This window comes from Panulirus ornatus, chromosome 48 (genome assembly GCF_036320965.1).
Source record: "Panulirus ornatus isolate Po-2019 chromosome 48, ASM3632096v1, whole genome shotgun sequence".
Classification (NCBI taxonomy): domain Eukaryota; kingdom Metazoa; phylum Arthropoda; class Malacostraca; order Decapoda; family Palinuridae; genus Panulirus; species Panulirus ornatus.
The window spans coordinates 17,600,446-17,625,611 of record NC_092271.1 but is presented as its reverse complement, the minus strand read 5'-3'; the positions used below and the strand labels follow the sequence as shown (position 1 = coordinate 17,625,611).

The 25,166-nt window shown below is 42.6% G+C and overlaps 3 protein-coding genes across 4 annotated transcripts; all 3 read right to left on the bottom strand.

The window, feature by feature from the left end:
• On the bottom strand, window positions 1–7,085 carry LOC139764157 (uncharacterized). 2 transcript variants are annotated; one of them, XM_071690701.1, is made up of 4 exons: window positions 6,870–7,085; window positions 4,475–4,730; window positions 3,044–3,175; window positions 1–2,671 (listed from the first exon to the last, which is right to left on the bottom strand). In XM_071690701.1, exons 1-4 carry the CDS (start codon window positions 7,036–7,038, stop codon window positions 2,554–2,556), a joined length of 675 nt encoding a protein of 224 aa, XP_071546802.1. In that variant the 5' UTR covers window positions 7,039–7,085; the 3' UTR covers window positions 1–2,553. The 2 variants fall into 2 exon arrangements, with proteins under 2 accessions (XP_071546802.1, XP_071546803.1); XM_071690702.1 differs by lacking the exon at window positions 4,475–4,730 and adding an exon at window positions 4,777–4,963 and having other exon boundaries at window positions 2–2,671.
• A 4,211-nt stretch (window positions 7,086–11,296) lies between these two features.
• On the bottom strand, window positions 11,297–16,051 carry LOC139763989 (uncharacterized). The gene is made up of 4 exons (XM_071690462.1): window positions 15,070–16,051; window positions 14,287–14,638; window positions 13,555–13,686; window positions 11,297–13,080 (listed from the first exon to the last, which is right to left on the bottom strand). The coding sequence occupies exons 1-4, from the start codon at window positions 15,443–15,445 to the stop codon at window positions 12,933–12,935; spliced, it is 1,008 nt and encodes a 335-aa protein (XP_071546563.1). The 5' UTR covers window positions 15,446–16,051; the 3' UTR covers window positions 11,297–12,932.
• A 1,462-nt stretch (window positions 16,052–17,513) lies between these two features.
• Window positions 17,514–24,550, bottom strand: LOC139764156 (uncharacterized). The gene is made up of 4 exons (XM_071690700.1): window positions 24,496–24,550; window positions 21,798–22,065; window positions 20,752–20,883; window positions 17,514–20,346 (listed from the first exon to the last, which is right to left on the bottom strand). The coding sequence occupies exons 2-4, from the start codon at window positions 22,052–22,054 to the stop codon at window positions 20,220–20,222; spliced, it is 516 nt and encodes a 171-aa protein (XP_071546801.1). The 5' UTR covers window positions 22,055–22,065; window positions 24,496–24,550; the 3' UTR covers window positions 17,514–20,219.
• Between the last annotated feature and the right edge of the window lie 616 nt (window positions 24,551–25,166).

The following is a 25,166-nucleotide window of genomic DNA, read 5'->3' as shown; positions in this document are numbered from 1 at the left end:
TATATATATATATATATATATATATATATATATATATATATATATATATATATATATATATATATCTTATTAGGTTTTATCTCTATAATTCCCTTACCCAGAGGAGAATCATATCAAACCATAAATCTATATTTTCCATACAGTATTCTTGTGACAGACACACATAGAATTGTGGAACATGGGCATTTTTGCTTTTAGTTTTACGCATTTTTATCCACAGGTGTTATAATAACAAGAATGATAATAATAATAATAATAATAATGATAATAATAATAATAATGATAATAATAACAACAATAATTATGATAATAGTAATAAAAATGATGATAATAATAATAATGATAATAATAATAATAATAATAATAATAATAATAATAATAATAATAATAATAATGATAATAATATTAATAGTAATAATAATAATGATAATGATAACAATAATGATAATGATAATAATAATAATAATAATGATGATAATTATAAGATGACAACAATAATGATAGTAATAATAATAGTTATGATAATGATAATAATGATAACCTCTCCAGAGTAATACTCATATATAATGACAAAGCAAAACAGACCAGAACAGACAGGCTAGCTGCTCTGAGTGGATATGTTGACCTAGTATATAAGCGTATAGTCATAGATATATAGGGTCGGGTATCACTAGAACCCTTAAATTACTTTAAACGTCTGGAGCTTCGTTTGATATCATATAGATCATCTCACACGAGAGCTGAATGATTCAAGATAGCGATGCTATAGACTTGCTATCCCAGGACCATTTGAAGATACACAATCAGTCAGTGATAAGAACAAAGGCTATAGTCAACGTCATTAAGATTGTTAACAGTGAGTGAACGTAACTAAGTTAGTCAAGTCCTCTTGCAATTAGGTCAATATTCATTGAGTCAAGAACCTCACGTGCAGGTGAAGTTAGGGGATATCAAGTGGTCTAGTGAGAAGATATTGTAAGATAGCGTACATAGAAGTCACTAAAGTTAATATCATGATATACATTAAGACAATTCATGACACTCGTCCACGATTATGCTGTCAATCAAGATACCGTGTATTCAGTCAAGATGTCATATAATCAGTTAAGTGAGCTTACGCTGTGTTAAGCAAATCGCTCAGTGTAGCGTCCATTGGGTCAAAATGATATCTAGCACCTCAGAAGAACGAGTGTTTACAGCATGTAATGCTAATGTTCGTATCCATTTGGTCAAGGAAGCACCTAGTCCATTTTAAGATAGCACGTAATCTGTCGAGGTAATGGATACAGCATGAAGTCAGTCAAGCCGAAGTGGAGGTCGGTCAAACAACATGTCAAAAGGTCAAACAGCACATTTTGTAAACATGCCGCTGGTCAAGAAGTCTGTCCGGTCTATCCAACCAGAATAGAGGATATGTTGAGGGAATGTATCCTGTCTAGATAGCAAACAAGCACTTCAAGATATGTGGAATATAATCCAAACAACATTGAGTTAGCATAGCAGTAGATGGACGTTCAGAATATTACATGAATTGAAGGTCAAGTTTGATGCACTCAGAAGACAGCGAACTGTGTTTTGAATCGGTCAACAACTAATAAAACCAATACAATGATACATTTAGAGAATACAATTTGCAACAAAACATAGATTGATCACATGATTTGATATGGTATCCTTCGTGTGTGTATATAGATTCACTAAGGGATGGTCCTTGCATAGGGCAGTGGGAGAGAGGTGTGATGTGATTGCAAATCAGTTGCTAGTTTTGAATTCGGCAAAAGAAAGAGAAGAGAATACAAGGAACATAAACCTTTCGACCAAGATAGCTATGATAGAGGGCATGTTTTTGCCCGTGCCATGTCGGCTGCTATATATAAAGGAGTAGGACTACATCTCTACATTAGTATCATCAAGACAGAAGAAAAAAAACACCCGTTTTGCCCTATAACCTCTTGTAAAAATTTTTGGCAACACTGACTTAGTCACGTTTATAGGCGTCTACTAAGCAATGACGCCTTTACTGGCCGCAAGTCAATCAAGCTCCATCAACAACTTATTTTACTTGATAATGATGAGAATTCGGTATCTAACTAAACAACGTTTGGCCTGATAACAAAATACTAGAATATATCAACAATTTTGTTTTAGCAAATATTAAAAATCACTAAGTGTCTATCAACAATGTTCTGTTTGACATCATAGAAACTACACTTTTTTTTTTATATATATATCTTGAAATAGTCAAGATGAGAATAAGTATGGTTAAGCTTATGTTGAAACTGTTATATAATGTCGTTCTCCGCCTTTATTTTATAGGAATGACCATCACCGTCAGAGTTCTTCATGGGGTCAGAATCCTTCACGGTTGGTTCAGATACCTTACGGTCGATTTAGATTTCATAAAGTAAGCCTTCTATTTATGGACATGAATCAGCTGTAAGTAACTGTGGAGAATCTTCAAGACCAATGGTGTAACATCATTGCTTGAAGGTCTACGTTCATAGGCACTGCAGGACCCTTGAGTTGCAAGGAGACGACTCCAGACTCACCCACCTACCGGCTCTGGACTATGGTGTTGGTGGGACACTCGGCGAAGAGCAGGGCGCAGTCTTCCAGGGCAGCGCCAGCCTCCTGGGCTTCCCTGTAGGCCTCAAGACCTCGAATAGATGGGCTGAAAGGAGGGTGCCAAAGATTTATTGCCTGACGTGCTTATGGTGCACAAATGTCACACAAGCTGCTGTTACTTCTGAAAACTTATAATTCCCCATACAGGTGGTATATATTTAGTGCAATAATCCCTGTAGAATGATAAACCTCCCATTGGCCTGCTCCTATCATGGATATCGTTTTCTTTTCCCGACTCAACTTCATGTCCCACACTCGCTTATCTTACTTTAGAAAAAGAAGTTGATTTCAAATGATCCGTTCGATCATACGTCTGGGCCTTCCATGACGCATACATAAGCCATTCGCCAACTGTTCCTCAGGTGTTACTAATGGACTGCGGAAGCCATTCACCATGCATACAGGAGGAGCCACTCACCTGATGTACTTCACGAGGGAGGCTACGAGAGGCATCCTGGTGGCCGCCTGCTGCAGCTCACACACGGTGCGCCTCCGGCAGGCCAGCTCCTCCACCTGCAGTAACGCGAAGGCCGATTCCACAGGGTCGATGCTGCAAACGCAGACAGCAGTTTAAGCTAATGCATGTAACACGTAATTTCACTAGAATGAAATACATGCTTAATACCACCACTATCTTCATCGCCTTCATTCACTTTTTGTGTCTAATCTCGAATTCTTTGTGAATATCTAATCTGAAAATATACATATAAGGACAAGGTATAAATACATATGATTATCCTCTCTGGAATAAAATGTATCTCTAGAATATTAGTATCTTTGAACACTAGCGACTGTACTCTAAAGCAAAATATGTTTGACTGGATACATAGAAAAAAATCAGTTAGCCACATCCCATGCTTTGAATAAATTGGATGAATTGATAGGTTGATAGCATTTTCGACAGCATCATTAGCGTTTGTGTATGTGTGTGTGTGTGTGTGTGTGTGTGTGTGTGTGTGTGTGTGTGTGTTACGGGAAGAGAGAATTTTCACCCGTGTTGCCCAGGCTCTTAGCCTTGTATATATGTACCTATGTGTTAACCCTTATATGTACACACACACACACACACACACACACACACACACACACACCCTAGCCTGAGACAAATACCCATTATATTGACCATCCTCCAGCGGAAGATTAACAGCAGGGTGGGTTGTGGACCGACTGCCGTGATCAGAATTCGAACCTATGTGGGCTTGATCCCAGGCGGCTCGTGCATGCATGACGGTCTGCAATACTAACCCCTACACCACGGAGGTCCGTGTGTGTGTGTGTGTGTGTAAATCTACTGTCATTGAACCCTGCTGATAAATATATATATTCTTCTGACTTAAGGGAACTTTTCTAATCTCTTGTAAGCGAGAATTATTGGCTATTTGACGTCAACTGACTATGTGTATGGCTCACCAAGTGTGATGGTAATATGTAACTCAACAAATGACATGTAAAGGGGAAACATATGAAGGAAAAATGTCTCTTCTCGATTTCCCCTGCGTCTCAGGAGTCACCAGGTCTTCATGTAGAATGAGGGAGGGTGACCATCCGTGATGCTTCCGCCATCTGTGTCAAGAGGTCATGCTGTTGTCTGTGTCAAGAGGTCATGGACAAGATGGGAGGGCATGAGGCTGCAATCTAGTATGAGGGTACTGGAGCAGACACCAGTTCGACTGGGAATGAATAAAGGAATAGATATGTCAAAAAAGTCAGTCCTAATATAATCTTCCTTTCCTTTTTTTTTTATATTCACTGAGCAGCAGTTCGTCAGGTGATGATACTCGGTATGAGGAAGGATTCACTACTCAGCTGCAGTGTATATAGCTCGCGAGGAAGGGGTGACTTAGCCTACCTGTTGAGGATCCTCAGGAAGAAGGACTCGTTGTTGGCCAGGGATCTCTGACTACGGTGGTTGTAGTAATCGTAAGAGTTGGGGTAGTTATAGTAGTTGTCGTGGCGGTTGTAGTAGGAATATGTATCGTATCCTTCATACTCCTCGGGGTATAGTTTGGCACTGAGGGAGAGGGCGAGCTCGCGCGCCAGGAGCAGAATCCCAAGGATAATGGCCGTTATGATGGCCGCCTGTGCGATGGCAGCGACGCCCGCACCTGTGCAGGAGGGAACGCGGTCTGAGCCAACTATCTCATCACTCACCTGTTTAGCACGCGCTCCATCAGCCCTGTATCATCTGCAGGCCACGCCGTCGTCAGCAACTCCCACAAGCCCCAGGAGAGGCTACGATTCTCGACAGAGGGCAAGAAGACAACGAAGATGATGTAGATGGCGGCGAAGGATATCAGCGTCATTATCACATACTGCACAATAAACACACCCAAGGGGTCTGCCGAGATATCTCTATCAGCAAGCTGGCCAGGACCATGTGGTATACCGAAACACCAACCATTACTGCTCGTGGCTAACACCACCTCCCTACACCTGCTAACCCACAGATAGTATCTGTTGTCTACGATGAATAACACAGAGCACCACCTCTATATAGGGCTACTCTCCACTACCATATGTTATTCCTATAGATTCTTTCTAATTTCCTTCTCTTTTGAAGTCCAATATTTTCCTTCACATCTCTTAGTAATACTTTCATTAACACATATGTGCAATATTCACTACATATTTCTCTCCATTCTTTCCCCTTCTTGGACTTATACCACCACTGCCTTCTTAGCTCTCCATCCCAGCCTTGGCGACACAGCATAACCCTTGAATTATTCCAGCCTCGACCCTCCAACTAGTTCTTCATGCCTCCTCTCACCTCAACACATGCCCTACCTTATCTAGACAGTTCTACGGTACTTACATCACGCTTCCCTCCGCTCCATTTACCTACCACACATTTCACTACTTTAATACTTTCCATTCTATTTTCTTATTTGCTAATGCTCCATATAAACATCTTATGTTTCTATCTTTTATCTTTCTCCATCCCCTACTGACAATGCTATTCCTCCTGTCAGCGTTTCCAGTCTCATCCATCACCGCAATCACTTCGTACAGGTAGCCTGCCTATTCTCAAAGCTTCTTTTCATCTTCTGATCATCTGATGTTACATATCCTCTGTGCAATTTAACGCGATTGCTGTTACCTCTTGTTGATTTCAAAGTAGGAGTTAATTCATACATTTCCACGCAACTGTTTACTCTCTATAGCTCACACATGAAGTTATACCTTCCCTTGCTCTGCTTCCTGCTTAACTGACCTGAACACTTCCTCACCCTTTGCTATCCACTGGGAGTAACTCAGACAATTCACTTCTCTATAAATTTCAGGCATCACGGTTCACTTTACTGTTGCCGGCCTCTAACAACAACCCTGTTATCACCTCTCAAATCTTAGAAAATTTATGACGTACAGAATTATCAAAAGAAAATCATTTGAATATAAAAACAAAAATTTTAAACATCAGGAATCTTAAATCATGGTATCTACTAAAATGCGATATGAAAATATTCACATCAGTCAGACATTATGGTCCACAATCTTTCAAGTGCTTACATGTCAATGCCTGTGAAGGCTTATACCACGGGTGTCCAATTTGTGGCCCGCGGGCCAAATGCGGCCCGCTTCAGATTTCTAGCATTTTTTTTTTTTACGTAATCAGTTAGTACACTTAGACTATTTGGCTAGTAAGGTCTATAACTACTTATCCACCACTACCGTTGTGTAACATGATTGTAGCTAAGCATCATGCTAGCGAGATTGGGTCAATTATTGATCATAAGTGAAGTTGAATGTAATAAATGACATGATATTGAGCTGTTCGATTTCAATTCCACTACCATGACATCATGAAGCTTGGACGCCCATGGCTTATACTACAGTAAGATAAAAGAATAACAATTATATTCCTCTTTAAGCTACAGTAGAAAGCGAGCATTAATTTCTTGATCAAAAGCATAGTATGCATATGAGAGCTTCAAAAAAAAAAGAAAATATCAAACCATTTTTGAGCATTCTATTTAGTTCCATTACTTTAACATACTAATGGCTACATATAAGGAGATTTGTAGTTGTAGATGATCGCTCTGCATTTAAATGTATTAAAATTGATACAGTATCTAGTATTACTTTTGACATAATCTAGTTTTAAGCTTCGGTTATCAAACCTTCTGCCAAGCAAGAATTATGTCTGCTTGAACCACAGCAACAAAGCAGATGGTATGTGTGTGTGTGTGTGTGTGTGTGTGTGTGTGTGTGTGTGTGTGTGTGTGTGTGTGTGTGTGTGTGCTCACCTGCTTGCCCGATCGTGATGAGCTTTCCATCTGGTCCTTTGATCCCGGTGTCGGATTGGTCGGTGATCTCTGTGTCTAAAACTCTGGTATCACCCTCCTCAGCTGCCGAGGTGGTGGCCGCCAAGATGGAGGCGACCCCCATCACTGCTTTCATCGTCCACAACAACATAGTAAAGCAGCAACAGCAGTAGCAGTAGTTAGACTGTTGAATAAGGGAACTGTTAGAAATCTGGCCCAAAACTGCCAAAATACTAAGACCACACACACACACACACACACACACACACACACACACACACACACACACACACACACAAAGAAGTGCAAAGCAGTGATCGAGAAGGTCCAGACACACTCGTTTGACCACGGTGGACGAGGGTACAAGAGCTACATTGAGGCCCTATTTCTTGATCATTTTTGACTACCATTCAATCTCTTAGATTTATGTATGCTCTCTGGCTCTCTCTCTCTCTTCTAACTATATAATGTATCTAGATTTCTCATCACTCTTCTATTTTTTCCCTACTTGTCCACATCATGTGCATCTCTTTTCACAGAGTTGATAATGTTCTTCGCGTGACAGGTTTCATTAATTTCCTGCTGTTCACTTATCATGACCACCACACACACACACACACACACACACACACACACACACACACACAAACACACAAAGAAGTGCAAAGCAGTGATCGAGAAGGTCCAGACACACTCGTTTGTATCTTGACCTAGTACCGTTAGGTGTATCTCAACCTCCCCTCCATTGGATGGACCATCTCCTTCTACTCCTACGCTTCATCACACAGTGATTGCTGGGGTTATATTCATCGATTAACTGCCTTGAAAAGCAAGAACATGAGGCATATTGTAACTAAGACCTTGAGGTTGTCGTGACCCTTGCCAAGTGAAACGGGGTCTATCATCATGGCTGGCAATGTCTCCATGGTGTAGTGGTTTGCGTTACTGATCGCGCGTCAGCACAGGCCCGGGGTTCGAATCCTAGGCACGGCAGTGGGACAGAACCCAACCCAGGTGTTTATCCTTCCCTTAGGGCTGGTCGATTAACGACTACCTGGCTTAGGCTGGGGTTTGTGCTCGTGTGCATACAGCAGTAGGAATTAAAGGCCTGGCACACGTATGTATAAGGTTGAGAGGTGGGGCAACACAAGTGCAAAACTCTCCCGTAACACTAAATAGTAATCACACACACACACAAACACACACACACACGCGCGGGTCCAGACTACACCTGCATTTGGTTACGCCGCGAGCGAGAAGTGAACGCTTCCCTGCTCCCGCGTAGAACGCGACCTCGAAGCTACGGAGTCCCCCATCAAGGGCGTCCTTAGGGTACATCAATTACCAAGCAAACCAGAGTAAAAGTAAGAGTAAACTACCAACCTATGGTAAGCCAGTCACCGGCCTGTGAGTTAGTGCCATGTTGTCGGACATGACCTCCTCTGGATCAGCTCGAACCGAGTTCCATGCTGTCGGCTGGCTTGGCCTGTCACAGCTGTGGTGCTTTACCCCCCAGCCGAAACTGGTACCCACTTATCTCCCAACCAGAGGACGGATGAACAGCTTTTGTGGTCAGTGCGCCGTCTGCCCGCACCGGGGATCGAATCCGGGCCAGTGGATGAGTCGTTTGCAACACCAACTATACGCATCACTATGTATGACTTTAGGCCCTTTCCCAGTGGAAAGGTTTGCGAGGATACACAAGGAGCCAACATCCACTCATAGTCACCAGACGAAGTACGTACAACTACTTGCCTTACCTCTGGTCTAGGCAGCTCTGCCTCACATGTAGAGCAGCGTCAACACCAGCACCAGGCACCAACGACGTTATCCCGTCAGGTGTGAGCCTGGGAGTGAGGTGCACACCTGAGCTACTTCTTCTACCGTCGGCCCAGGACGCTCGTCTCTCTACCCCCATGACCAGCCGACACTCCCGACTTGAGGCTTTTCTCAGTTTTCAGACCATTTCTTTTTCTCTCTTATTTGTACATTATATCTATTCGCCTAAACATTTGTATTTCAATTTGTCTTGGGATTAATTCAAGGGTTTGTCCCTCTTTGGTCGTAGATTTGCTGTGTAATGTGATTGGTCTAGGACGACTGAGGCGTAATCTGGTGGCATGTGGCACCTCCCTCCAGCAAAAGGGCATTGAACCCCCTTGATGCTATCAGGGAGGATGCATCCCACAGCCTCGCTCGGACATACAGTAATCATAAGCTCGTATCAATACCAAGACCATAGCCTTAGAGCTGAATGGACTCAACAATATGATTTTTTTCATATTATTCTTCATTCCCTTCAATTAAGTCATATAGTCAGGTTTTGATATGAATGTAGTGTATGGATAATCATTCAGGATGGAGGTCACTGGTATATGAATTCATCAAGGGTCCTCAGCACGCTGGTCAGGGATGTCCCAGTTCCTCTCTGTGAACTGTATTCACCTCATATAAAAGAGAAACTGGAAGAAGATCATCCATTCACACAGTTAATGGAGCTTATGTTTAAGTGTCATAGAGGAAATGATTACACACACACACACACACACACACACACACACACACACACACACACACACACACATACCTGTCGACAGAGTGTCACTTTGGGAGAAAACATAAGGAGGCAAACAATCTACTGACAATAATGCTGCTCAAATACGGTGTTTGCACCTAAAGAGGCACAAAGAGGTATTGGAGAGAGTCCAAAGAAGGACAACAAACTGGGTATCAGAACTGAGAGAAAAAAGTTGCAGGGAAAGGCTAGAGGCCTTATGTATGCTTAATCTGGGGGAGAGAAGAGTAGGGACTGATCTGATCAAAGCCTATAAGCTTCCAAACCCGATTAATAACATAGTGAGTGAACAGTTCTTTAAAAGATGCATGGATAGAGCAACCATTGACATGATATGAAATTAAGAAACTGATTAACAAAAAAAAAGAAAACTGTAAAGAAGAACCATTGTTGCTTAGAAGTAGTTGATGAATGGATTAAACTCCTCTGCCCTGTTGTTTACTTGCTTTCCCTCCCCTCCTCATTTCGACACATGTTCTTTTTCTCGCACTGAACATACATCCCGTCTTAACTCAGACCTTTGTGTCACCGCGTAATGGGCAAAGCGATAGCCGAGGCAGATTTAACCGTACCAAAACGCAAATTTCTACTCAATTCTCATTCTAAATCTCACTCGCTTCCTAACATTTAACTGCATCTCATGTTAACCCTGAAAACTTCTATTCACAATTGTAAAATCTAGTGTATAGGCGTTGTTTATTCGTCAAGAGAGTAGGAAATGCAGATGTCTTTCAGCAGGTAATAGCAGAGGAATACAGGTTCCAACACTATAGACAGAATGGACATATCTGTGAATAGTATCATGTTATAAGATAAAAGGAAATCAAATCCTCGCTCTCTAAGGCGAAAGAATGAGGTGATTCCTTCACTGTGATAGAAGAGGGGAAGGATTTACTTCATTGTGACACAAGGAGAGGAATTTCCTTCACTGGTACGTAAGGGGAGGACTTACTTCACTGTGAAAAATGGGGATAGAGCTCCTTCACTGTGACAGAAAGTGAATAGGATAGAGCTCCTTCACTGTGACAGAAAGTGAATAGGATAGAGCTCCTTCACTGTGACAGAAAGTGAATAGGATAGAGCTCCTTCGCTGTGACAGAAGGGGATAGGATAGAGCTCCTTCACTCTGACAGAAAGTGAATAGGATAGAGCTCCTTCGCTGTGACAGAAGGGGATAGGATAGAGCTCCTTCACTGTGACAGAAAGTGAATAGGATAGAGCTCCTTCACTGTGACAGAAGGGGATACGATAGAGCTCCTTCACTGTGACAGAAGGGGATAGGCTAGAGCTCCTTCACTGTGACAGAAGGGGAACGATCTCCTTCACTGGGGCAGAAGGGGTAGGATTTCTCACTCCTTATTTCACTTTCTTGTCTACACTTGACACACATTAGACTTTCCCCTCGAGAGTTTCAGACCTTGGGTTATTCCGTTCACACAGCCATCCATGTCTGGTTGAAGAGGGGGAATTACAAACAGGTCATTGGCGAAAGCCATTTATTCAAATCATACGTGACATTTCTCCATCCACTCACACACATGGCATTTTGAGGAGCCCTTACCTAACACAGGGCCTATATGTAATGACTAAACATCAGCTCAAACTTTACATTAGTTAGGACAAAAACACAATGTAATATAATAGATATGTACTTTATAATAAATATTTAAGTCATATAAGAGAGGACATCAAATCAAGCTTTAAAGCATCGAGTTCATCTACATCAATATAATGAAGACTATGATAGATAGATTCACGTCACTTATAAGTAGCCAAAGGCATTTGAGTTCTCACTGTTGATAGTTTCTCTTTAAGAAAGGGTAGATAGTAATGTCAACACGTGAAGTAAACATATGACAGTATTTAAAACCTCTGATACAAAGAGTAGTAGTCAAACTAAAGATGCTTCATTACCATTTAAGATAGTGTTGGAGCCTAGAACATGCAACAAACATATTTATCTGTATCTCCCTCAGTGCATTTATTGATTATATCACCTTACTGTACGTCAACCACAGCACAGTCACTCATTATATCATCTAACGATATGAAAGCCACAGAATGATTAACGATTACATTATCTCAATCTATGAGAACACAGTAGAGTAGATGATTACATTGCCCTAATCTGTCAGGCGCAGTACATTTAATGACAACTTTATCTTGATCTATGTTCAGACACGGTGCAATTAATGATCACATTATCTTAATCTTTGTCATCTATAGGTCATTCATTGATTACATTATCTTCATGTATATTGCCCGGAGTACAGTCAATGATTACATTATCTTTATCTTTATTACCCGCAGTATAGTCAGTGATTACATTATCTTGAATAATCTCTATTTTCTCTCTTAACTGTATATGTTTTGGGATTCAGTGGCCATCGTTTACATCAACATATGAAAGTCATAACCCATACGGTGTGCGTCTTTACCGGTTATTAGTGTACGATGCTTTAATATGAGAATTCTACACAACATATTCAGCTGGAGTAAAAAACAGGATCTACTCCACATAACAGGATCACTGGGGTACAGCAAACACCATCTTTAGTCATAGCACAGACTTTACTCCTTGAGTGTTACCAGTGAGGTATGTACAACAGGTTCCACCCCACACAACACTCATGGACTACATTAGTCTCTCCCTCTCACGGCATCAATGGGTGTGCAAGGGGCTTCTGTCCATGAAATAACACAATTGTATGAACAAGAAGTCTTACTGTTATCAACAGAACCCAAGAGGTACAACAGGCTTCTTTCCTCACAACAGAACCTAGGATATACAACAGATTCTGCTCCTCACAACAGCACCCGGAGGTACACCAGCTTCCACTCTTCGCAACAGGAGCCACGGGGTACAGCAGTCTCCACTCCTCACAGCGGCAACCAACGGGTACAATTAGGTTCAACTCCTAACCACAGCAGCCAAGGTGCAGAATAAACCCCACTCCTCACAACAGCAGCCAGCAGCCAGGAGGTAAAACAGACCCTACTCCTCTCACAACGACAGCAAGGAGACGCGGCATGTTCTCTTCCTCACACACCAGCGTCCGGGGATACAACAGGTTCCAGTACTCACATCAGCAGTCGGGAGTTACAAGAGACCCCAATCCTTACAACAGTTTCCAAAGGTACAACTGGCTCTACTCCTCACTACAACACCCAGGAGGTACAACGAACTCCTCTCCTCACAGCAGGAGCAGGGAGGTACAATAGGCTCAGCTCCTCACATCAACATCCAAGTAGTACAACAGTTTCTTCCCACATAACAGCAACCAAGGGGTACAACAGGCTGTGCTCCTCACAACAGCACACAGGGGGTACAACAAACTCCATTCCTCACAACAGCATCCAGGAAGTACAACAGGCTGTGCACAAGCTCAGCTCCTCACAACAGTACTAATAACAATATGACCGACACAACATCGAGAACAATTTGTTATTCTACCGGGCAAGTGAGGATCTTAGGCTGGACGCGCAGGTATGTGGCGAGGCTCGCTGGTCTGGTCCAAGGTGTTGGTGGGACACTCGGCGAAGAGCAGGGCGCAGTCTTCCAGGGCAGCGCCAGCCTCCTGGGCCTCCCTGTAGGCCTCAAGACCTCGGATGCAGCGGCTGTAAAGGAGAATGAGAAACTTTTAACGTGGACTGCAACTTCGAAGCTTCAGGCATCCCATGATATTGGTTCTGGGGTTTGAGTTTATAACAACCATATCAACATTTTGTGAGATAATGGTCGAAATGACACTGGCAAAAGGTGCCCCTAGTCATAGACGTCTCGGGTGGAAAGAAATTAGAATATGGGAAAAAGAATGAGTAATTTCCTTTTTCTTTTTCTTGGATACTCGAAGTTTCGCAGTAGATGTTCATCTGAGGTATCGCGTGAGAGACACACCTGAGGTGCCACAGGAAGTACTCACCTGGCCTACTGCAAGAGCCGTTTGACTACCATACTAAAGCCAATCACCCGACAAACTGCGGGGACCAGTTATCTAACGAAGTGAAGGGACTGCTCGCCTGACATAGTGAAGGAAGTTACTCTTTACGCACTACAGGAGTTACCGATGTACTGCGGGAGTCCCCCCTCACCTGACGAGCAGGAGGAGGGAGCCTATGAGTGGCATCCTGAAGGCCACCTTCTGCAGCTCACATATGATGCGTCTGCGGCAGGTCAGGTCGTCCACCTGCAGCATAGCGAAGGCTGACTCCACTGGGTCGATGCTGCGAAGAGCGAAGAATCAGGCATTAAGTAGAGCGTCCTGGCTTAACTCTTTCTCTTTCTGACTCAGCTTTAGTGTGGATACCACGCTTTTGTTTGTTTACTGGATGAGCTCAAGACAAATCCTTGTTTTTACGTTTTAATACGGATTGAAATCTGTTGTCTCTATCAAAAAGGCTCATATCTATCGATAACCACAAGGGAAAGACCCTATTTAGTTTTCATCCGTTTCATATCACAAAGTGACCTTCAGTAATGACTAGCAAACATAGTTCTCAATAAGCAACCAACAAAATGTCAAAGAAGAGATAAAGTTAACTAACCTGAAAGAAACCAAAGTGCTGGAAGCAATTAAGCCTTGATTAGGGGGGTGAATGACCTTCATCTGAGACGTGAAGAAAATGAAAATCTGGAAGTAGAGTAACATTGGTATTCTCGAAATGCACGTTGGGTGTCAGAGATCTGAAAAATCATGACTCTGAGAGAAACTACCCACCTGACCAGGGGACTGTGTGACGTCATGGCTCACCTGTTCGGAGACAGAATGAGGCAAGCGGGACTCACCTAGTGATGGCTGGACTGGAAATGGCGAGAAGACTCACCTGTAGAAGATCCTTGCGAGGAAGCACTCGTTGTCCACCAAGGATCGGTACTGGGATGAACGGCTGTGATCGTCGTAAAACCTGGGCTGGTTGTGAAAAGTATCCTCTAGGTTGTAGTGTGAGTAGCTGCTATACATCTCTTGCTTCGTATATTCTTCCACTTCATCGTCATCATCATCACTGTCTTCTCCTCCCTTCTCATCTTTTTCTTTCTCTTCGTACCCGTCTTCGTCTTCATCCTTGGTAGCCAGCTTGTCAAGGATGCCAGCACCAATCTCGCGGAAGAGGAGGCAGCCTCCAAAGATGACAGCCATGGCAATGCCCACCTTAGTGAAAGCCACGTGGACGGGATCTGTACGGGAGGAACCGTTTGAGCAAAGTTCCTCATCATTCAACTTTTGCTCGTTATGCTCTCCACGAGCTCGGACAGATCACCAGCAGACAGACCGAGCCGTCGTCATCAACTTCCATAAGTCTCAGGGAAAGACTATGATCAAAAGCAAGAAGATGATATAGATGATGCAGCGAAGAAGAGCAACAGAAGCAATGCCATGTATTCCAAGAACATAACAGTACGCCAAATGACCTAAGTCAACGAATCTTTCACGACCCCTAAACTATATATATATATATATATATATATATATATATATATATATATATATATATATATATATATATATATATATATATATATATATATATATATATATATATATATATATATATATATATTCGCTATTTGTGATTCGATTCTTTGTGTTTAATGCAGCGTTGACCTACCTCGTTGTGTGACATCTGTGGTGTTCCCCTGAATCTGCAAGACTCTCGTTTGATTTTCTTCGTCTGAGGAGTCTGCGGTCAGCAGAGACGCTGTCAACAACACCATCCTGAGCGCCCAGGCCATCAAGCATCTGTAGCAGCCGCAACAGGAGTAGCAGCAGCACCTGTAATACCAGTACCAGCAATTACACGATCTTTTCAACAACCTTATCACCATCACCAGTAGTAATGCGATGGTTCCAACGCCCATACCACCGCCACCATGAACAATACAGTGGTTTCCAACAGCCTCATCACCACCAGTAGCCACACCATGGTTCCTCCAGCGCATCACCACCACTCGTAAACACACCAGCCTCACCACCGGTTCCACCATCCACACCACCACCACCTGCAACCACACGATGGTTCCACCAGCCTCACCACCACCACCACCACCTGCAACCACACACGGTGGTGCCACGAGCCTCACCTCCTGTAGAGTCACCTCCACTATAACACCGGTACGGTCACTGCACCAGCAGGTAATACGTGCGTGTGTGTGTGTGTGCAGGACTGTGGTACCTGACCTGAACTAAATCTCTTAACAAGTCTCTCATCACCCGAGGAGGCCCAAGGGGACTTGCCTACGTGTCCAGGAACCAGACTAACCCTGGAGAATTTACGGGACGTTAGGGCAACGTGTTTTCTTACTCTCCATATTTGTTACAATCTCATCTCGAGATTTCTCTGAGGTTAGACGAGTAGCGGTTGGATATCCGTGTGATCTGTTAATGGCGGGACATGGTGGCCGCAAGTGTTTGGTTCTGGTGACATACTGCACTTGGCGAGAATGGAGCAGTGAACCCAAGGAAGATCCCACACACTGAGGGGGGATGTCTCTCTGCTGCTCCAGGCCTCTAGATGAATAGATTATGGTAGCTTTTATCAAAGTACACACAGTTTACCGATGCTACGCTTCACCTCTAACGGTTACAGGATATTTTCCAGCTTGATTTCAGGTGCCTGGATACACAGCAGAGGCGTACAGGCACACACAAACATACACATCACTTCAGTGCCATTATTTTCTTACCGTTAATAAGCTACAGAAAAATACATTCGTCTCGACATTGGCTTAATGTGTTGCTGGAGTACCACACCAGGAAAACTGTGAAGGAGGGAAATGGTCTGCTGTTGCAAGCTGCATAACACATATATTACACCAAAACTGTAGCGTGACCTACAAATCTGGTCACAGAATCTTAAAGAAGCAAAAAGATATGATCGAGAAGGTCCAGAGAAAAGCAACCAAGAATATACCCGAATTAAGAGAGCTGAGCTATAGTAAGAAGCTGGTGCTTTCAGAAATGTCCTCCAATGAGAAGAGAAGAGTGGTGACCCAATTACAGCCTCCAAGTTTCTAATTTCATTTGGATGACTCGAACATTGACCAGCTTTTCATGAGATACAGTCCGAGGGGCAGTGATGAGATGCCTGGGCGAGAAGCTGATTAGAAAGGATGTTAACACATACTGTTTTCATGTAAAAGATGTTAGATGGAATTTGTTTAGGTTCCCTTGTAGGTTGATACAATGCTCCTCGCTTTTTAACCTTCTTCATGATTCTGGCATCATCCATAAACATATTTAGATAGAAGACCAATCCTTCTAGCAAGGCCCTGACATAGTTCAAGAACAGCAATGGTCCCAGGACAGAACCCTGCGGTACTCCACTGGCGACCATAAAGTCATTTTTGAGAAGGCTTCCCTGACATGTATCCACTTGTCCCCTTGCATGATGGTAGCTCTCTCTGTTCACTGAAGCAGTCTTTCTATTGTTCCCGTCAGAACTCCAGCTTCTTTATTAAGCTTCTATGTGGCAGGGTGTCAAGTGCTTTCTGGCAGTTCAGATACAGGCAATCCAACCAGTCATCCCTTTTGTCTAAAAGAGATTTCACTCATAGAAAACTAAGAGGTTTGTTACACACATGATCTTAACCTAAAACTCTCTCTCTCTCTCTCTCTCTCTCTCTCTCTCTCTCTCTCTCTCTCTCTCTCAGGTCATGCACTTGCTTTCTGACTATCGTTATACTACTTTACAGATCACGTTCGTCAGAGACTGGTCTGTGGCTCAGCGCATCTTCTCTCTCATTTCTTTGAACAGCCTCACCATTGGCAATGAATCTCACGTATAATTAACCATCTGTGCCACAGTCCTCACACGTATAGTTACTACTGCTCCTACCACTGCTACCACTTCTACTGCTGTCGGTGCTACTGGGCCAGCTGCTACTGCTACTGGGCCTGCTGTACTGCTGCTGCTGCTGCTGCTCTTACAGTAGAAAATCCAGTATTGGGAAAGAGGAAATATTTTCTAAACTGCGAGAGAGGAAAAACGTGTAATTCTTTCTATCTTGGTTATACACAACTCTTTTTTTCATAATGGCAGAAACTTCAGGAGAACAAAAGGAAGGTCACGTGATAACGTATTTATTGAATAAATTACAGAAATTCATTACAAAAGTAATTCAAACTTTTGTTCTGCAAAGAACTTAACAAATGATGAAGTATAACAAATTAGGTGAAAATGATAGAAAGAAGCAGTATACACAGTCCACTAAGAAGAAACTTGCCTTCTCGTATCTTTAATCTACAAAGAACTTATAGAAGAGCAAATTATCATATATATATATATATATATATATATATATATATATATATATATATATATATATATATATATATATAAGCCACTCAGAATAGCATAATTCATTATAGACACTATGGATAGTTTACAATTGAATTAGACAGTCGGGTTAATGTGAAGTCATAATGTAGGGTCAGAATAGTCGTTCAGGGTAGAGTACAGAATTTATCGACACTCAAGATAGTGTACAGTCAATACAAGTCACTCAGGATAGTATACAGTTAATCGTATGTTCAGGATAGTGTACAGTCAGTATAGTCATTCAAGATAGCTTACAGTCAGTATAGTCACTCAGGCTATTGTACAATGGTAATGGTCACTCAGGATAGCGTCCAGTCAGTATAGTCATTCAGGATAGTGTAATCAGTATAGACACTTAGTGTACAGTCAGTATAGTTATCCACAGTAGCGTACAACAGTATAGAAAGTCAGGATAGTGTAGTCATTACAGACACTGAGGACTGTGTAAAGTCAGTTAGCCACTCAGGATAGTGTACAGTCATTATAAACATTTATGTCAGTATACAGTCAATATATACATCCAGTAGAGTGTACAGTCAATATAAACATTTATGTTAGTGTACAGTCAATATATATACATCCAGGATGGTGTTCAGTCATTATAGACACTCGAGACATGGTGTAGTCATTATGGTCGCTCAGAACTGAGTACAGTCAATATAACAGTCAGGGAAATGTACAGTCAATATAACAGTCAGGGAAATGTACAGTCAATATAACAGTCAGGGAAATATACAGTCAATATGGACACTATGGATAGTGTAATGTCATTATAGACATTCAAGATGGTATACTGTTAATATAGACATTAAAGATAATATACAGTCAGTATAGTCACTCAGGATAGTGATTAGATAGGTCGGTCACTCAGAAAAGTGTACAGTCAGTTCAGTCAGGATAATGTACAGTCAATTAAGTCACTCAGAATAATGTACAGTTAGCATATACAGGATAGTGTATGATCAGTATAGTCACTCATTATGCAGTACAGTCACTATAGACACTCAAGATAGCATACAGTCAATTTAGATAGTGGAGAGTCCATACAGTCACTCAGAATATCGCACAGTCAGTACAAAGGGAATACAGTGGCTGAAGACAGCGTTTTGTCAATAAATCCACCATGCTGTAAATCAGGGTCATGTGGAGTCGGTCCGTACAGGTTATACAGTCGATCAAAACTTTGTCTAGGCAGTCAGTCAGCCAAGATAAGAAATACGGGATACAGTAGTTTGGTCAAAGGTAATACAGTCCGTCGAGATGGAATACAGTATACAGTAGTCTGGTCAAGAAAATATTCACCTACAAGATGACACAAGCTCTCATTGATAGATCATAATCGGGCTGAGCATAAAGCAGAAAACACTGTCAAGATAGCATATATCCTCTTAAGATATCACCGTGGAAAGCAAGATAGCAAGAATGCGATGATAGAGTAGCATATGCTTGTAGTCAAGAGAGTATTGATCCACTCAGGAGGCTGAGTGGAGTGTTTACAAATGGTGAAGATATCCTATTACCTGTGAAAATAGCCTACGCCAGCGCAGCAAGTTCGTGATGAGGCAAAGTACACCAGAATAATGTGCAAGCAACGATGAAATAAATAATGATATATTGAACGCCAAAGAAGATGGGAATCATTCTGAACGAGCCATATTTTGTACACGTCAAATGGGATATCACATTAAGACAGATTGTGACACTGATGAAATAGCTGGGACAATATAGTCGTCCAGAATGACGTATGCTGGAGCGAATGACGAAGCAAGGAGACTATGACGTAGGGTTTTAACCCCGTGCAAACATTTATCCTTAAAATATTAATTACTGGCCCAAAGAATGTTGAGGGAACTAAGTACAATCGTTGTGCTTTGTCACTAACAAATACAACAATAAATACCCGTTATTTCTCTTATTTCATTTACCGTTTTGGCTAAATATGACTTAGTTACGGGACTGACGTATGCAAGAAGTTACGTCTTTACTGGCCATTAAGTCAAGACTGCCTTCAAAAGCAGACTGCATCCTCATGTGCTAGATTTTGATAGAATGTGACATGTCGTAAAATCTTAGTTTTGTGTTATCATGGCGCAAGAAAATGCAATAAAACAAATGAACTTTTGAGAATACAAGAGGATCATCTGGAAATTATCCTAACCAAACCTCAGTTAAGGCTACATGTCTCTAGCAAATTTGTATTTCTCTCCCTCCAACTCTTTTCGTTAATGTTTCTGGGTAACGAGAGATAAAAGAGTAACTGTGAATATATATAAAAAACTCTTTACCTATGATTACATTCTTTAACAACAGATACGAAAAATGAATGATAGCAACAGCAACATGTATCATCAAGATCTTGATTCATATGATTTCAGACCTGTGTAGAACTGAGAGGAAAAGGGGACTCCCCTGGAGAATTCCTTTTCGCGTGGGAGAAGGACTCATTTGTTTCCCCATAGGTTCTGGACCGTACTGGTGGGACATTCAGCGAAGAGCAGGGCGCAGTCTTCCAGGGCAGAGCCAGCCTCCTGGGCCTCCTTGTACATCTCCAGACCTCGGATGGATGGGCTGGAAGGAGGAAGAGAAACCACCGTCATGTCTTATGCTCGTGCTAAAGTCAGAGTTGGAACTGAGATCAGAAAGTGTCTTAATGAAAACTACCCAATTCTCAGATAGAATGACGTTCTGAATACAGATTATGATTATCATTACATAAATATGTCCTCTTTCTTATCCGGAGAATTACATTACGTCGTCATTCTACAACAGGCTGTCTATTATCACTTCCAGTCGTCCTAGTTGCCGAGGAGTTCATGTCGATGTAATTTTCCTTGATTATGTGATTATCACTTGAGGCCTTGCATGTATCTGACGCTGTAAAGAACTTATTCGTCTGAAACGATGCAGGAGCCGTTCTTCCCGCAGCGTACATGTTAGAACCTAATCGCCTGAGATACAGGAGGAGCCACTCACCTGATGTACTTCACGAGGGAGGCTACGAGAGGCATCCTGGTGGCCGCCTGCTGCAGCTCACACACGGTGCGCCTCCGGCAGGCCAGCTCCTCCACCTGCAGTATCGCGAAGGCCGACTCCACTGGGTCGATGCTGCGAACAACAAACCACAGTAAATACCTTATGTATTAATGCGCCATACATTGTAGCAATGGCTCGGCCATTTGACTAGGTCTACTACCCTTGTGTGTTAGGATAACAACTGATTTTTTAATATTTCTGAGATGGGTTATTCTACTCATTATCATTATATAAATCTGAATCCAGATGGGTGAATATGTGGTCCAGTATATGTCATGAAACTAGGTAAAGTTTAAGATACATGCTTTAAGGAAAATGTGACACTGATGAACAGAGCAAAAATATGAAGTTGAATTGAAGAAAAAAAAATCGCATGCGTTATTTGCTTAGCATTACCAGACCTAGACTAATTTGTTAGGGAATGTTTTATATATATATATATATATATATATATATATATATATATATATATATATATATATATATATATATATATATATATATATATATATATATATATATATATATATATATATATATATATATATATATATATATATATATATATATATATATATATATATTTCGTTTTAGCCGATGGTTATTTACCTGATCATGAGTACTACCTTTCTGTGAGTGACTGTAGGGAAGAAGGAAGTCATTCACCTCTCGATGGCAACTTTCGCCTAAGTAATTTCCATATAACGAGTCCCTGTGTAGGATGTGAACGCCTCACCTGCTCATGACCCGTGTAGGAAGGAGACGACTTACATCTGGGGAACCAATGTGGAAGATGATGACCTACCTGCTGTGGACGTGTGGAGGGAGAGTGTATCTGTTAAGGACCAATGTAAGGATGTGGATGACTCACATGTTATGGACGTCTGTGGGTAAAAGTGGATGACTTACCTGTTCAGGACCCATGTGAAGAAGTGGATGACTCACCTGCTGTAGACGGGTGAGGAAGGAGGAATTGGATGACTTACCTGTTGAGGACCCGTGTGAGGAAGGACTCGTTGTCTGCCAGTGATCTCTGATAGTATCTGCGATTGTATGATCCATACGGATTGCGACGGTTGTAGTGGGGGCTTTCGTAGTTGTAGTACGAGTACGTATCATATCTCTCCGGCTCCTCCTCCTCCTCGGGGTAGAGCTTGGCGAGGAGGGCGACGATCAAAAAGTAGAACAAGATGACAACTCCCACGACAACGGCCGTTATAATGAATAGCTGAGTGGCGATCATGAGGATGGGACCTGTACAGAGGAGGCGGGGGGAACCGTCTGAGCCAAATTCCTCATCACTCACCTGCTCATCACGACATCCAGCAGTCCTAAACCATCCAGGTCCGTCGACAGCAGTCCCCACATATCCCAAGAAAGGCTACGCCTCAAGAAGGCCGGTGCGAAGAGGATGGCGACGATATAGAGAGCCGCGAGGATCAGAAGGGCTAGTGTGACCACCTGCGCTGTGAGGACGCCCAGGCTGTCTGCCGGGGTTACCTATGTGAGAAGACTGTCCCACTACCACTGTAACTCTAGCCTCCAACTACCTACGCCCGTTCTCCATGATACGACCAACAGGTAGGGCCCACTGGTGTTTACAGCTACTACCCCATAGTGCCTGATGCAATTGCTCATCATGACGTACATTACCTACTCCTGGTTATCATTATTCAATACATAGAGCTGCTGTCTAATGCTAATGTGTATTTCTACATGAAAGAAAATGGGCCACTGTCACCTAGAGATGTCATTTAGCACTGTGTACACCTACTAACTACCTTCTGCTTGTAGCAACTCACCGTTGTCACTTGCAACGGCTATCCACAACTACTTCCAAAGATTAGTCTTCAACTATACTTTCATCTCGTACCTACTACTACTACTTACTGCCACTGTCCACAGTGGCTTACTTTCCACTACAAACAGCAAATACTGTTGTAATCGCTCATAGATGCTGTGTTCTATTTTCTATTGGATTAATGCCAATCATTGCCCACAGCTACTGCCCTTTGTCTCCAGCATCTACTTCTCGGTCCCCACTGTATGTATAGCTACTGCCCATTTCTACTTCCACCCACTGGCCACTATCTCCTGCAACTACTGCCCAATTTCACCTACATCTAAAGACCCCTTCAATGTACAGTTATTAACCATCATATCTGCGGCCCATTATCCATTAATTGTCTTCCTCTATGCACAGAAACTATTCATTTTTACCTAGATTCATTATATATGACTTATACAGCTACTGCCTGCATAACTAGTCGATATTCCACTTCCTATCTATTCTATGTATGTTTCTGGCATCTGGTGCCCACATGAACATGGATATTCCATCATAACAGTATTCATTCAACTTATATTCCGTGGTACATGAAGACCCCACAAACAAAGACTCATTTGTTTAAAGTGCTGAATTTCATGCCTACCAGTAAACAGAGTATGTGTGTCTTATTGAAATACTATACATCTGAATGGCTTTACTCCTTTTGTGGATAACTACATCAGGATTTCTTGAATATCTATCTCCATTTAGAAAACTATCTATCTATCCGTAAGGTCATTCACAGTACAAGGGGTGGATATGTACATTTACCTTCATCTCTTATTTGGAATATCCATTCAGAGGAAACTAATATATGCTTAAAAAAGATCACTCAATCAAGACTTCTCAGCAATCCTGCACAGAAGAGTTATGGAGTTAGATCATGTCTTACACATCCCATTGTATTGAGCTGTTGTCAAAGCTATGCATAGTGAAATAATGTTGCTCATAATATTGTTCCCTTAGATTACATTAGTTTTTTGTTTTGCTATGCCATTAATGTACCTGATTAAGCTGATGTTCAGTTTGGTGGTGTTTAGAGATAGTCCTTCCTTTTACTTTCACACATGATAGTAACGCTCAGATGTGGAATTAAAGGTTAGAACAGCAGAATGGAATCAGAAGAGGTGTGCTCACTCCTGCAGAGGTGCGAAGCTGAGAGAGAAACAGCTGCTCAGTGTACTTTGGGTGTATCGAAGACATACAGTCATGTAGGAGGAGGGAATAATGATGACACAGGGAGTGTATCTCAGAGACGTGCATTGGTGGACATCATGGGAAGGCAATGACCATATACTAGCTAAAAGAGAAGGCAAAGTAGAGAAGTTAGAGGAGCCATATATGGATTATACACTCCCTCAAGTATGTCTGAAAGAATAAGAACCTGTTATTATAAAGGCGAACGAATGTAAAACGGTAGGAGAATGTATGAAGTCTTTCTATGTATACGAGAAAACTATGAAGTGCAGACGGTGCTGACGAATCTCCCTGAAGCCTTTGCTCATGCAATAAGATGTACCCATAGTCCATTACTGGAAGGATCCGGCAACATAGAGGAGGAATGATAACTGGGGTTCTCTGTGTTATAGAGATCATTAGAAACACTCATTCTGTCACATCTATTCCATGATATCTAACACTCTGTTATATCCAGCTCGTGTAATGATCACTTTTGAGAAAAATACATGAGAAAAGAGTCTAAATGTAATCTGGTTGTTGGTGATTTTGTACGAAAAAGTTTGTTATGGTGTCTGTTCTTCTGTTACATAGCTGGTCACGATGAGACACTACTCATGGCACAGTTCTTGCCCTGTTATCGTGTGTTTGTGGTTATTCCTAGTTGCCTCAGCACCTACCTTTTTCCACCTCAGTAAGGAGCGTTTTTTCCTCCGCCACGGCGAGTGAGTTGGTATTATCATCCCCCCCTGTGGCCGATTGGCCAGTCACAGGCAGGTCGCTGCCGCCGCCGCCAGAACCGTCATCTGTCCCCAACCACCACCACCACCACCACCACCACCACCACCACCACCACCACCACCACCACCACCACCACCACCACCACCACCACCACCACCACCACCACCACCACCACCACCACCACCACCACCACCACCACCACCACCACCACCACCACCACCACCACCACCACCACCACCACCACCACCACCACCACCACCACCACCACCACCACCACCACCACCACCACCACCACCACCACCACCACCACCACCACCACCACCACCACCACCACCACCACCACCACCACCACCACCACCACCACCACCACCACCACCACCACCACCACCACCACCACCACCACCACCACCACCACCACCACCACCACCACCACCACCACCACCACCACCACCACCACCACCACCACCACCACCACCACCACCACCACCACCACCACCACCACCACCACCACCACCACCACCACCACCACCACCACCACCACCACCACCACCACCACCACCACCACCACCACCACCACCACCACCACCACCACCACCACCACCACCACCAC